The sequence below is a fragment of the Lepidochelys kempii genome, chromosome 6 (genome assembly GCF_965140265.1).
Source record: "Lepidochelys kempii isolate rLepKem1 chromosome 6, rLepKem1.hap2, whole genome shotgun sequence".
NCBI classification, from domain to species: Eukaryota; Metazoa; Chordata; order Testudines; family Cheloniidae; genus Lepidochelys; species Lepidochelys kempii.
Window position 1 is genome coordinate 119,046,019 of NC_133261.1, and position 15,098 is coordinate 119,061,116.

General features: G+C 39.3%; 1 protein-coding gene across 4 annotated transcripts in view; it reads right to left on the minus strand.

Annotated features, from left to right (window-relative positions):
* The window catches only part of SYNE2 (spectrin repeat containing nuclear envelope protein 2), a 275,952-nt gene that overhangs the window by 246,290 nt on the left and 14,564 nt on the right, over positions 1-15,098 (minus strand). For all 4 annotated transcript variants that reach the window (XM_073349867.1, XM_073349868.1, XM_073349866.1 and 1 more), the window contains exon 2: positions 5,550-5,678. In XM_073349867.1, the coding sequence (XP_073205968.1) occupies positions 5,550-5,628 (79 nt within the window). In that variant the 5' untranslated portion in view covers positions 5,629-5,678. The remainder of the gene's footprint in view (positions 1-5,549; positions 5,679-15,098) is intronic.

The following is a 15,098-nucleotide window of genomic DNA, read 5'->3' on the forward strand; positions in this document are numbered from 1 at the left end:
TTTGGCTCTTATAATACCAGGTAACTTCTTAGACCAATTGTTTTTTATAGGTTTACTTGAAAAGTGAAAGAAAAATACTCATACAAACTTTTTTAGCACATCTCATATACTGTTTGCATCCTAAGCCCACATACCAAAAGGCCGCATGCCATGCAGTTGCTATGTGCAATCAAGAAGTGAACTGCAGGCAGGATACTGGGATTTACAGCAGACACCATAAACAGGATGTAAATTTCACTGTAAGTCCCCTGATAGGAACTTTTCCATTTTTAAAAGTGACTCGTGCAAAACAGAGCCAGTGTTGTTTAATGGACTCTTTCCTATTCTAGTTAAAATCCAGAATCCCTAGTTGTAATAAAACAGCAATCTGGACAGACCAGGGATTAGGTTAGACCCCAGAGGATTACCATCTAGGAATTCCCAGTTTGAGCAATCTCTGGAATACCAAGTCCACCTGACAGGTACATACTCATGCAAGTAAAATAAAGGAGATGCAGATAAGCAGAAGGCAATTTTGGAAAGACGCATGTACTCTAATATAAAATGCAGAAAAAATTATCCACTTATCACTATTTGTGAGGTTTCAAGTAAACAGAAAACACACTGTTATTCTTTCTTCCTAATCATTCAGGGACTATTCAACACATTTGAATTAAATTAAATCATTGCAATATGTTAAATTATTAAACACACCTAAAATAGTTTCTGCTCTCATCCTCTTATATCATCATCCTTTTGGGTACCATCAAACATTAATATATACATGTCAATAAATAAAGAAAACAACTGAGCACCTACTCTGCTAATGAATTGTTGAAAGGCTACATCCATGCATTTGGTATTTAGCTCCAAAATGTAACAGGCTGAAAACCTGCTTTTTTTTTTTCCAACCCTCTCATCCTCCCTAAACTATTTGTATAGTGGAATTTTGGGGTCACACTGATGCTATGACACCCAACATGATGCAACCTACTAAAAAGAACACATTACTCCCGTTTATGCAAATTTGCCACCACCAATCAACTCTACAAATAAAAAAAAAATTGTAACTTGTACACTCCGCTGGCCATACACCATCATTTTAATCCTTTTCTATATTCCATGAAAAGGATAGAGCAGCGTATAACTGGAGAACTCAACAGCATATTTCATATTCAGACATATCCTGTCTTTATTTCTATTATCAACACAGAATCACAGGGTTAAGTGGCCCTCAAATGCATTAAGAAGGGGAATTACGCTCCAGTGCTGGTGTTCAAATTGGCTCAGCAAGCACGGAAAGTAAATTCTGTATCCTGCCTAGGCTTGTTCAGCAGGGAGCTCACACCTACCACCCCTGTGCATCCAGGCTTTCCTGACAGGAATTAGTATTGGAAAAGGTGAGCTGGGGAAAGGACCAGGTGTGTCCTTTGGGACACTTACCAACCCATCCTAACCTGCATCAAAGAAATGAATAAAATGTCCTGCTGCAAATAGAGAAAAGCTTCTAATCAGCTCCAGATACTAGCCCAGCTGCCATATCTTACTGCTCACCTCCACCACACATACACCTCTGCCCTCACACCCTCTCCTCATTTCAAGGTAACTTCTGGATTACATGAGAGCTGCTTCGCCCAGTAGCTCCCAAACCTTTTACCATCGGGCCCTGCTTGTATCAAAGGAAATGAGCCCAGGCCGCCCCTCCCCATGTACTAGAGACATTTGCATATAATTGTATATCGGCCTTTTGTGGCATACCTGGGTACTAAAGGGCATTGAGCAACTAAAGGCCGCAGCACAGCTCAGCAAGAGAGAGGAGCTGGTTTCTATGCCCACAGCTTGTCTAGAGAGGACAAAAGTGACCCAAACTGAAACCTGAGAGCAGCCTGTAAGTTCCTCCATGGGACCAGGCCTCCAGCAGAACATCTACTGGGAGGGGGCTAGGCAGCAGACTGCCCCTTGCACCACCCTGCCAACAAAGCACGGGGGCAACTGGCTGCTGCCTCCTCCCTCACTGGTATCACACTGGTTGGGCATCTGCAAGGAGGATGCGAGGAGAGCAGAGGAAAGACAGCCCCTGCTGTCAGTGGAATGGCACCTGGCGGCCAGGAGCAGTCACTGCAGAGGAACATCTGCTCAGCCCTTGCAGCTGTGCTGAGTGCATGGGAGAACCCTTAGCTGAAGCTGGAAGAAGGAAACACAGAAATCTAACACAAAATCCCAGGCAGCCATCTTTAGTTATAAGAGTGTAAATAAACAAGTGAAGCAAGAGTTTTAGGTCCCACCGAAACACTGCACAGGAGGCCAGGCCCCACAGTTTGCAACTGTCTGATTTAGGCACCGTGTATAAATACAATAGAGGCAATATCCTTTTAACTAATGCATCATGTATTGGGCATGATCTCCAATACACTCTGCCCAGGCAGGAGCAGCCCCTCATTTATTAAACACTTCCTACATGAATGATAAATATTGTAAACATATACCCAGTCAGTACAATGGGTCCAGTTCCAGACTTGGCTGCATCCCCTTTAAGTGGCTATGCAGAGCCACCACACATTAGAGCAGTCTCGGAGGCTGCTCTAAGGTATGCTGCATGCCACATCGGACCCTGCAGCAGTAGAGCATATTGGAGGTGTACAGCATTGACAAATCTTGTGATTTTACTAAGAGTCTCTCAAGAGTTGGTGTCTTAAAACCCCAGCTGCTGGAGTCTTGTGATTACATACAAATCTCAGCTTTCATTTAAAAAATAAATAAATAAGTAAAACTTTTTAGCCCTCCCATGGTTGTGGAGTAAAGCTTGAAAACATGACACTCTAAAGACCAAAAAACAGAGAGCAAAAATATGATTTATGAGATTTTTAAAATCTCATGATTTTGGAGCAGGATTTGTGAATGCTTGGGACTGGCCATACTGGGTGTAAGGTCACCTTTGCACCATCCTTCCCACTCTCCTCACCTCCTGTGTTGTACCTAGAATCTGATCCAACATTTTCAAGCTTTATTAAACTTAATTTATATCTTCTTAAACTATCTAACTACAAAGACTGACTCACTATGAACCAAGTTACCTTTCTTCCTTTTACATATAGTTTTCTTTTACCATGTCTTTTCTTCTGTGGTCAAGTATGACAATTTTAGGGGAAGTTGCCACACCTTGAACAGTTTTCCTTTCTAAAAGTTCAGTAGCTAATGCAGTGAATGCAGAATGCTGATATTAATTTAACAAATTAATATTAACATTAATTTAAACAAAAGTTCGTATTATAATCTTGATGGCCATGGGGTGTGACAACCTGTAATTTTAATATTTCAAAATCTTTTTGTAGCTCTGCATGTTGTATATCACAGAGTTCTCATAAAACACATAAAAACCATCACTCAGTGGAGCTACACTGATTTTATACCAGCTGATTATTATGTATTTGTATTGTGGTAATACCTAGAAGTCCAAGTCGCAGACCAGAACCCTATTACACGAAGCACTGTAAAAACACAGAACAAAAAGATGGTCGCTGCCCCATTAAGTTTACAATCTAAAATGAATTGCTCATCTAATCTAAACTGAGAATTTGGTCCTTACATATATTAGTAGAATGGTTAAATATTCCTTTGACACTATTAGAACTATTACTTGGCTGAGACCAAGACTGACTGAAAAAATTATTGACTTTGTCCCTATAGCAACCAGATTAGATCAATGTTTTGATGTCCTTGGATGCCTTCCAGGTAAAGTAATGTACTGACTTCTGAATGTATTATCAAGGCTAGTCACCCAGACTACATGCCTGCTCAGTTTTTTTTTCTTTTTCCAAAACTAAAAGATACACACTAGTTTCTTTTAACCTGTGCATTATACAAAAGTGAACATAAATCACACAGTTAAGAATTAAGATTTTCAAAAACAACATCCTAATGACAGACTTCTAAGTCCATATTTAAGCATCTAAATAAGTGATCTGATTTTCAGAAAGTACTGAGCCCTCACGCTCTGAAAATGAGCCCTCTCTAAGGTGTCTCAAGCTGAGTACCCAAAAACTGACAAACACAAAATCTCCAGACACTTTGAAAATCTTACTTCTAGAAGCTTAACTTTAGGCTTCTATTTCTGAAAAACTCTTAGCTTTAGTGTTTGCTCTTGAATTTCCCTGTTATTCCCACTTGCCATCTGTTACTGAGGATCTACTGATTTCAAGGCTAGTGGTTTCTGTCTACTATCTTAAGAAATATGTCTTTAGTGCTTCTAAGCATATATTTCCAGTTCTGTAATTCTGCCCCAAAGGTTCTACCAGGGTCTCACTTCTTAGTCCGTTGATGTATTCTGACTGTAATGAAGTCAAGTGCAAAAGGAAAAGATATCAGTTAGAAAGAAGTTTAGCTTTAGATCATTGTAAATAGTAATTAATTACAATTCATAGCTCAAGAAACATTTGTGCAGATCAGGATGACAGAAGACACTTTGCAGATTCGTTTTTTGCACCAGGTTCATCTGTCTTCAATGTTTTCCCTCAAATAAATCAAAGAGTAACTTCACCATAACTGAGCCATTGTGAAATCCTTTTACAGGCGGTGATGCAGCCCGTTTCCCCCTACAGCAGACAAAAAACTGAAAAATCAGCTTTGTAATGGACTTGATCCTGAAATCAAGATCAGTTTTTGCATGCAGAAAGACTGTAGGATTGGCTATCAAAGAAACCAAGCAAGGAAACATAGCATACCATAAACATTTAAACAAAACTCCCTATTAATGTGCAAGACAAGTACTGCTATTTCAAAAACACATTCCAAAATATATCCAGGGAGACAAGTTTAGGGGGAAAGAAATTCTTCTCAGTCCTGCACACTCCAACAAATGGTTAAGGAACCTTTAGCTTTATCATTTTTAGAGCCCAATTCTGCCTCCCTTACTCAGATTGACCAGCACCTTATGACTCAAGTAGTCCCAATGAAATAAAGGGGACTGCTTGCTTTGTAGTGTGTGACTCAGTGTGAGTGAGGGGGGCAGAATCTGGTCTTTAATGAGTTTGTGGGGATGCCAGAGAGATTTTATGCTCATTGAGGCCCTGAAATATATATCCACAGGGGACGGAGACAAGAAATAAGAAGAAAATGCAGCAAGACTAAAGTATTATCTAAAGCAAAGACTCTTTAGTGCTTTCCACTAATAGCACATAAAAATTAGGCAAGCAAAGGTATTTTTTAATTTGCAGAGATACATAATAAATTATAGGAATTGTGTAACCCTTTAATATTTTCCTTGACAATTGTTTACAGTAACATGTGTTCAGCTACAGAAAACATAAGAAACTGTGAGAAAATCTGTTCCAAAAAAGGCAATGACTCTGTAAATACCATGAAGAAAAGCTCAGTACTATGTTTCACTTTCCATTTGAAAAGCCTCTGGCGAGATATTTACAGAAGTCTGTGTACAGTACAGAAATAAATTAACTATATCTGATACTATTTTTATGTTTCATTGGATTTCAGATTTTCACTCAACTTACTCACAGCCACAGACATTTGTCAAAAACTGTCATGAAAAGTTACATGAAACTTGCGTAACTTACCGTGCAGTGAAATCTGAAGATCATCTATTTCCGTGGAAGATTGCTCCTCAGCTGATGGAGATGATTTCTTGCATGCCATATTAAACTCCTTGAAGATTGTATCATTCCCACATTATTTCATCTGACAAACTGAAATGAGAAAGAAAAAGAAAAGTTAGGAGATCAGCACCTCTGTGTTTTCATTAAGAACTGGTGCTCTTAAATGCTATAGTCTGATAGGAGATATGCTTTATTCTTTTTCCTGCTAAGGTGTTTCCTTAGCTTATGTAGAACAAAGTGACTACGCCTACTTTTTGAATCATAAAGTTATTGTCCTTTGGCTTTATTCAGGTTATTTCTAATGGCTGGCTGAACTCCAGAATTCAAATCATGGATTCAAATGTGTCTTGTCATAAAAAGGAAAGCACTGCAATTAGAAAGATTCAAAACACTGTAGGCTTTTTGTAGGAAATCAGGTTGACAAAGGCTCATGTACATTTGTTACAGACTAACCCAAAAGGTTTTCTTTAAATCTTTATATTTTACAGACTTCCTTTCCTGCTTGATAATTGTTAGAACAGACTGAAAACAATAGCAGCTGAGCTTGCAAAGACTACACAATTAAAGTGTAACAAAAAAGGTGATGGTTGACATAACAGAACAATCATTCTTGCTGTTCCTATCTGTATCTTAGCTACCCCCTTCTCCCACAAAGTCTATTTCTCACAAAGGAGTTTTATTTTCTAGCGCTCGTTTTTTCCCTTCTGTGGATGCCTCCCCCATCTCTAATGCCATCTTAGAGAACAATATACAGTATCCTTTTTAAAAAACATAGTGTTATGTATGTGACTCTAGTAACTACATTGTTTAACCTGACAGTGGGAGAAAAACTGGCCTCTCAAATACAGACTGATATTTTTATCAAAAAGTTAAAAAATTAAATAAAGTCAAACAGGTCTGTTCTTAAACTCTGTTCACAAACAACAGTACATTTTCAGCATCAAGTATAACGAGTGGCATTCCCAATTCTTATTATTTATTAATATTTAGTTTTGTGTATCTAAACTCCTAATCACGATGCTGAAAATTAACCTCTCCTTTCTGTGTTTATTTGGTTCGAACAAAAGGCTAACATTTAAGACTGCGAAACACTGAAAAAACATTCTGCCTTTCTTTCCTACATATATAGGTGCTGGAACTATGGGTGCAGGGGGTGCTGCAGCACCCCCTGGCTTGAAGTGGTTTCCGTTATATACAGGGTTTACAGTTTGGTTCAGTGGCTCTCAGCACCCCCACTACACAAATTGTTTCAGCACCCCAGCCTACAGAATCTTAAAAGAATGTTCAATCAAGAAGAAAGCTTGCTCCCAGTTTTCAGTGTTCCTTTAAGAGTGAACGCCAAACTTCTAAAAACGAAACAGTTGAAATCCCCAAACAATGAGAGGATACGTATATACTGAATACCAATGTTTCCTGTCTTCCATGGGCCTATTTCATGAGGTGACACTACACTAAAAGCCAAAACCTGTTCATCTGACTCATATGACATTGAAGTCAATGCGCTTGTGAACATGCGGAGTAGGATTTGGCCCTAAAGTTCTACGGTGATTATTTTTCCAATGTATTTAAAAGACAAAAGGTGTTTATGGAAGTCTCAATAAAAATCAAGACATTTTAAATGTTAAAGAGAAAGTGTAATGCAGCGGATAGTGCCCTAGACTGGGAGCAAGTAGACCTGGGTTCTATTCCCAGCTGTGCCACTAACCTGCTGTGACACACATCATGTCACACTCTGTGCCTCAGTTTCCCCTTCCACCCTTTATCTCTCTTGTCTATTTAGACTGTAAACTCTTGAGGGCAAAAAACTCTCTTACTATGTGCTCTCTAATCTCAGGTGGTGTCTCTAGGTATTACTATAGTACACATAAATTAATCATAATAATTTTAACCAACCTATACTGTACTTGGATTTATTACATATCCAAAATGAAAACCCAGTGCAATATCTGCCTCATAAATTTAGGGCTAGATTGCAACCTTCTTACTCACATGGAGTAGCATCTGACACCAAAAATAGTACCTTTGACTTCAGTGGGACTTCACTCAAAGTAAGATACTATTCAGTGTGAGTAACTGTATTATATCTAGCCTTAATAAATCTACTGCACACACTAGGTTAATAAGATTGATTGCTATTGCTTTCCTGTTCCTATTAAATATTTCCTTTTTTATTCTACATTTACACTGATCCTTTTATTGGATAACTATCTGACACAATTATGTGTAGCAGTTCCTTATAACAGAATGTATTAAAGGGTAATTATGTAAAAACTATGTTTTAAAAAAAATTAAAAGCTTTTGAATGGCAGTGTGCCATTTCAGTATGGATAGAAACCTCAGTTGAAGAAATTACCTTTGCCTTTCCATCTCGCTTGAAAGTTCAGGAAAGCATTTAAGCTTCTGTAAGTATTGCCAATCCCATGAGCTCAAAAAATCGTGAGTCAAACTCAGAAAAATCATGGGACTATCTTCAAAATCATGAGAGATAGCAACACTGTTTTAACTCCCATGTCCCCAGTGAGACTTACATACATGCTTTACTTCAAGAGAGATGACCAGATAACGGTGCTTTCTTAAATAGCCTTTATGACTACATTCTAGACTCTGAAGAAAGGAGAGTCTGAGATAGATTTAGAGGCTTCACCAGTGGAGATTTCAGAGCTTTAAGTGTATAATTTGTATCACTGCATTTTGTGAGTATATTTTTATTTACTCCAGAGACAGTCATGATATTTAATTTTATGAAAAAAAAAGAAGTTACCAAATGTAGAATCCATATGATTTATAGTGGAGATGATGCTATTCTCAGCAAAATCTGTGTAATTATGCGTTATAATTACAAATTAATTTATCAGTTTAATAATGTGTGTTTGCAGTAATTACACAGGTTACCTGTGTAACATTGTGCACTTCGACTGAGTCTTCCTATGGGACCCAATCCTAAAAATCCTGAGCTCACACAGTGGAGCTCAGAGATAGCCAAAAGTGAAATAAGGGCCACAAACCCATGCAGCCAAGCTACAACCTGCTGGGTATGGGTGTAGAGTGGATGACAAAGCCCTCTGAGCCACAGCTGTATTGGTTCTCTCCTTTGTGGATCCATGCCCCCAATATGCCCCTTTCCCCGCACCTTGCAGGGTCAAGATCCACAGCAGAGTTCTTCCCATGTGGAAGTGACCATGGTACCATCCAGCACACAGGGTTTCTACTGCGTTTGGTCCAAATGTGCACGTTTGTGATCTCAGGATTAGCACCATGGTTATTAAATAACTAGAAAACAATCCTGCCTCAAGTGAGCCTGAGAACGTTCTGTTGTTGCTGTTATAATTTGGATGCATTGTTTGAGCCTGATATTTCTATACCCAGTAGGTATGTTTCACTTGTCATATGCTACATGCAGATTTCCAAATCTGGGACTGATGTGGATTTAAAATCATTGGGATAATGGAAGTAAATGACCCAGCTCCTAAAAACTTAGGTCTTATCTACACAGGGAAATTTACTAGCATAACTATACCAGTATAATTACATTGCCAGTAAATTTCCCCATCTAGACAAGTTCTAATTAGATTAGAACTCATACACAGACGATTATATTGCAAAGTTGTGGGTAATATTCTTACTCTCTGCTTGTTTATTTATAAGCAACTATTTCTAGGGTGCTCATTGCTATACAACTAATACGTGGCAGCTGATAAACTAGTTTGGCTGCACACATTATGTTGATGTTGCAATGGGAATTACAATTACTCCTTTTCTTTTTAGTCATTCCTACTGTGGATCCTCATATTGCTTGTTCTTTTTTTCCCTCTTCTCTTCAGTGCCACTGATTATTTATGACACACCCAGGAATTCTGAAAGTATTTCCCTCTGCAGAGGCCTCTACATATAAACTCAAGCCTGATCCTAGCAACAGATTATTATTAAACATGAGTCCAGTTGGAGCAGATGTCATGGATAGAAACAGCTGATTTTTGTCTTTAGTGTTTTTTTTCATTGTAGAGTTCTATTTGCTGCCTAATAATTAACAGAGATCTTTTATATTTTATTTTTGAAATACATTAGAATAGAATCAGTAGTATCTATACCTATAATGAGTTTTGAGCTCATTTCTCAATGGGAAATTTTCAAGACCATGTCATTATATATGACTGAGAGAATTCCCACAGACATCACAACAATTAAGGTTCTATAGGTATTTACATTTTCATCCAAGTTCTGATGGGTTGATACATCTTTTGTTTTAAAGTAATTTATAGCATGCTGAGATGTGACCTACAGGTTTCTGCCTCAACATTATATTTACCATTTTTCAATAGGTTTACTTACATGAAAAATCATCAGGGGGTTAGGTATTTTTACATGCACTTCTCTGAGACCCTTGCAACAAAACACCCTCAGCAGGGTGGACTCCTGCTCTAGACTGAATGCAAAAGTAGTTCATTTCCAGGGAAAAATGCTTGGAATGTACCCAGGGGCTTCTGAGGAGATATTGTCTTGACAACCTTTCCAGTTCTACAGCACCCAGCTGGAACACTTCTTCATCGTAAATACACAACTCCCTTTCCCCAAATGATATTGAGCCAGTTCCTCAGCTGGTACAAATCAGCTAGTTCCACTAAGGTCAACAGAGCTACGCTGATTTACTCCAGCTGATGCTCTGACCCATTATCTCCTTGACTGGCTTCATTTTCCATGAAAAATAAAACATGTCACATACTTTCATCATTCAATAAGCAAGAATTCAACTTCTTCCAGGAAAGTTAAAGGTAAGATTTAAATCCATTAAAAGCACGTTAGTTCTGAGTAGCACAGTCCCCATGTTTTCCCAAGAGAAGTAACTGCTTCCCATCAGGACTCTAGCCACCCTGAAATTGGTAGTGAGGATGGTCATGACTGTGTCCCTACTCCACACAAGTCCCTGCTGCAGAGGACAGTGTATCAAGCTCTCCATTAAACTGTGCTCCACATGTGAGTTGGGAAGCTCTGAACCATCGGAGACAACTTTGCCTCTTCCCTCAGAGAAGTGAACATGGAAAAGTTCAGCCATCCTAACTAGTTCTGCTCAGGCACAGTGGAGAATCAGTTGGGCTCTAACTCTAGATCTAATCCTGTATCCCATACTCACATGAGTAATTATTTATGAGAACAGTCCCATTGAAGGTGAGCTGCATGGGTAAGATTACTAACAGGAGTACAAGTTATAAGACTGTCCCTTCTATGATTACTTTATTTACGAGAACCAGCGATGGTACGTTTTTTCTTTCCCAGAGGTTCCCACCAATCCGTTTATAATCCTGGCAAGAGTCCAAGCAAAACATAAGGCTATACAAAGGCTATGTTTTTAAGGCCAACAAATGTTACTTCTTTGTTTTGGTTTATATACAAATAGTGCTTCCTGTTAAAAAAGTACAACTGATCTTCTCATTAAATTTATCAGACAACAATGTGTACTTTAAAAAAAAAAAAAGTATCTTTCCTGATAGTCCTTTTTGTTAAACATATTATCACCAATTTCAGCAGGAGAATTACATACTTTAAATTGCACTAATGCTGCATTTTTAAAGCATGTTGCCGTTTTCATTAAAAACGCTGAACTTTCACATAATATAGGTCCATTTTCTTTAAGACTGCACATAGTGTCTCTTGTTTAAATGATTGTAATTGTTCAGGTTATCACTAGCTGTTGAGACTTTCAGTCATGATTTTTTAGAGAGACTGTGAAATTTAATTATTTGAGGTCAATACACTAGACCAAATTTTGCCCTAAAAATGCATGAACACAGCTCCTAAATACATCAGTCTGAATGCATCCAAGGCCAGAATTTGGCCCCCAGAGAAATGTGTGTTCTATTTGGCTGTGTTCTATTTTTAGAGCTAGAGTTTACCTCAGATGTATTTCCTCATAACTAGAAATCCAGAAATGGAGCCTATATAGTAGTCTGATAAACCTGAATTTTCAATTAACCTGCAGTTACCCTCATTCAGTTATCTCTTCTTATTAGTAAAGAACACAAAATGGTCAGAGTGACTGTAACGGTCTATGCAGTAACTCAAAAAAGAGACTGATGCCGAGAGGTGGCTCAGTGGGTTAAGGGCCCTCTCCTTGAGGGAGCAGTAGAGTGCAGGAAGTCTAGGGAACTGAAGCAAAATCCTGGCCCCACTGAAGTCAGTTGGAGTTTTGGCTGGGATTTCACCTCTGGAAACTACCATTCACAGCTACAGGGCCTACACTGCACTTATGCATTGTGCTGAAGCCTCTGGATACATGAAAAATGTCCTTGCCTGACCCACTGCTGCCCTCCAGAGCAGCACATTCAAGGCCAAAATGGAGATACTTTCTCCAGTGCACAGCAAGTCCAAAGGCTCCCTTGTATAGCTGCTCTGCCTGTGATGCCTTCCCACTGCATGGCATAATGCAGCCACAATGCAGGCCATCCCATTAAATAAAACATTCGTAAAGGGCTGAGGGGAATAGTTACATCATTAAAAAAAAGTAAAAAACATGGATGGACATAAAATCAGTATTGGTCAGCTGAGAAAAGTGGGACACTCTAGGAAATCTGATTTCAGCTGACTCCTTATATCATGTTCCCACCAAAACAACAGAAGTGTCCTTGATGTACAGCCACATGAGCAACTCTTTATACCCTTCTCCGCAGTGTCGAAAACCTGCCTCATTTGTCAACATTCAGAAGGGAAGAGGGAGGAGGATTCTAGGACCGTTATGGTGACATTAACTCTCACTTGGCAGCTTGACAAACCAAGATAAACAGGAAAATGTAGCCTATTTTGATCGAGCTTATTTCAATAAATTGCTCTTTTATTTAGAAACATTTCTATTCTGCCTTTGGGATTACCATTCAAATTGCTTGTTTATTGTCTTAACAGAGACCCAGGGCCTGAGTCTCATTTACACAGGCCATTTGATACCACTGATGGTGTAAAGGGCATTTAAAGTGGAAGAAAATGATAATTACTTCCACTGTACATTGTCAGAGTGCTGTAAAAGGGCATAAATGTCAATGAGAATCAGGCACACAATCAAGGTTGCCTTGAAAATGGTACAGATTTTTCCTTCCTGTTTTTTTTACGATAAAGGAAGCAGTCTAAAGGTTAAAATGCAGATTATTCTCCTGGTGTGAACCAATACTAACCAGGGCAGTGGGTTTCTCTGAGATCACAGATCTGTTTTTGGAAAGAAAGATCTTTCTGAATGTCAGTAACCTGTTAGCAAAATCAAAAGAAACAAGCAGTGTGAGGTGATGCTGGAGAGACTGGTGTGGATTCATAAACCAGATCCTGGGATTGTCTCTGGGACCCTGGGTCTGTTCTTGTAGAGAGCAAGATTCCTGTAAATTGCAGCACACTGTTGTCTCCTAAGAACAGAGCAGACAAAGCAATCAAGGATGACAGGGAAGGAAAGGGATGCACAATGTCATGCTCACTCACAGCCCAAAACAGAGCTGAGAGGGCTCATGTTAGGCCTATCTGCCTTGACAGAGATCAAGGATTGTTTAGATTGCTATTTAGAACAGAAAAGAGGCATCACACTGCAAGCAGTTCTTAGGAAAAAACTCTCTTTGGTAATATTTGCTGTTCAGTATTAGCCAGAGAGCAGGAGATCAATCACAGGAGAGAGAGATTGGGAAAGTAAAACTCAAACCAAACTTCCTGAAACTTGATGGGAAAATTAAACTTTAACTGTAGTAACAGGTGCGAAATTGACAGCCCTGGATTCATCCCTTATGGACAGTGTCCAGTTCAGGCTACAGCAGTGTAAACTTCCACCCACCATCCCACCAACATATATGAACTCCGATCTGGAAGGATTACCCCGTAGGAGTAAGAAATCACTTAGTCCTCACTAGAATACAATTCTTTCTGGTGAGAATTACACCAAGAGTGAAAGTTAGGGCCTTATTTTCAAAAGGCTTCTGTTCTGTGGGCATACTGTTTGCAAACAGACCATCGCTTTCAGGCATATAATCTGCATGACCAAACATCTGCATGCAAAATGAGAGTCCATTTGACAAGGATGACCTTAGTGCTTATGATGTGAGAAAAATCTGTGTTTCTACAACTTATCTAGGTAGATTTTCTCCACTAAGTCCTTCAGCACTGTGAAACAAAGCACTTTTGTTTAGATAACTGATTAAGACAAAGTAAAACAATGTCTCCGTCTCTGCTTTCAAGGAATTTGTTGCTTTTTAATTTTTTAAAACTTTAATTCACAGAATGGTTTCAAGCCAACACAATAACTTTTTTGGTACAACAAAAGCCAAGCCAGCCACTTTTGGTAACAATATTAAGATAACTAAGAGATGACTAGTCAGCCCAACTGCCTACAGAAAAGGAACTTTATACTGTACTAGAACTGTTATGATAAGTTATTATAATACACAAAACACTATCTTAAAAGAACAATAAGGTTACAAAGACAAGCACTCGAAAGATAGGAAATGCCATATTTAAGGTTGCCTCTGCAATCTTAATTTTCCCCCCTTCTGCATATGTATTCTGATACAGTCTTTAATTACATAACCACATGCTATAAGCCTTAACTCTGATATTTCCTAACTTTTGAGCGTTTGACTTTGTAACCTTAATGTTCTTTTAATGTAGGTGTTTGCACATCATTTCCTAGGTTTTTAAAAAAGCAAACTGAAAAAAACCAAAATTCTACCACGTGCAACCATACTGACCATCACACTGGTCTTCAGAAAGTTTGGAACCTTTAGATCCACAACACAGATCTCTGCCACTTGAGCTAATGGAGTAACTGATAGCAGTATTAGATTGTCATCCTCTATACAGATCAGCCATTAGAGAGGAATGAGACACATTGATTGACAGTGGGTTTCATACGTATTTGCAACCAGCAGAGAACTGCCGAGACTCAGGAATTCTGGATTCACTTCCAGGTTCTGGAGGGGAGTGTTCTTTTGTGGGCACAGACCCCGTCTGCTCCTGTTCCCAGTCTTTACTTATCCCAGTCTCTTTGCTTAGGCAGTCCCAGCCTCAACCCCCTGGGGCTCCTCATTCTATTTTCAGTCTCTTTGCCCAGCCCGTACCAGGCTACTCATCCTAGTCCCAGTCTCCCTCCCCTAGGCTCCACATCCCAGTCTCCCCCTAGGCTTCTTGCCTATCCAGTCCTTGTCTCCCCCATCCCCAGCTCCCAATCTTCCCTCCTTGCTCCTTATCCCAATCTACTCCCTCTTCCTCTGCTCTCCCCTGTCCAACTCTTGTCCCCACTATTCACCAGCAGGGGTTGCATTGAGAGTACAGGAGAAACTCCCTCCTCCCATTTCCTGTACCTGTTCCTGCTGCCGCTGGGAGCAGCAATAGCAGGGAAAATATCCTGCTCAGCCCATTGCAGCCTTGGGCTCAAGCATGCCCAGTGCCGACAGATTTCTTGGAAAATTTAGCTGTCAAACTCTCAAAAGTCTCTATGGAACAAGTGCGAATGGAGATTTTTCAAAGGCTGATAACTTGGCCAAATTTGGACTT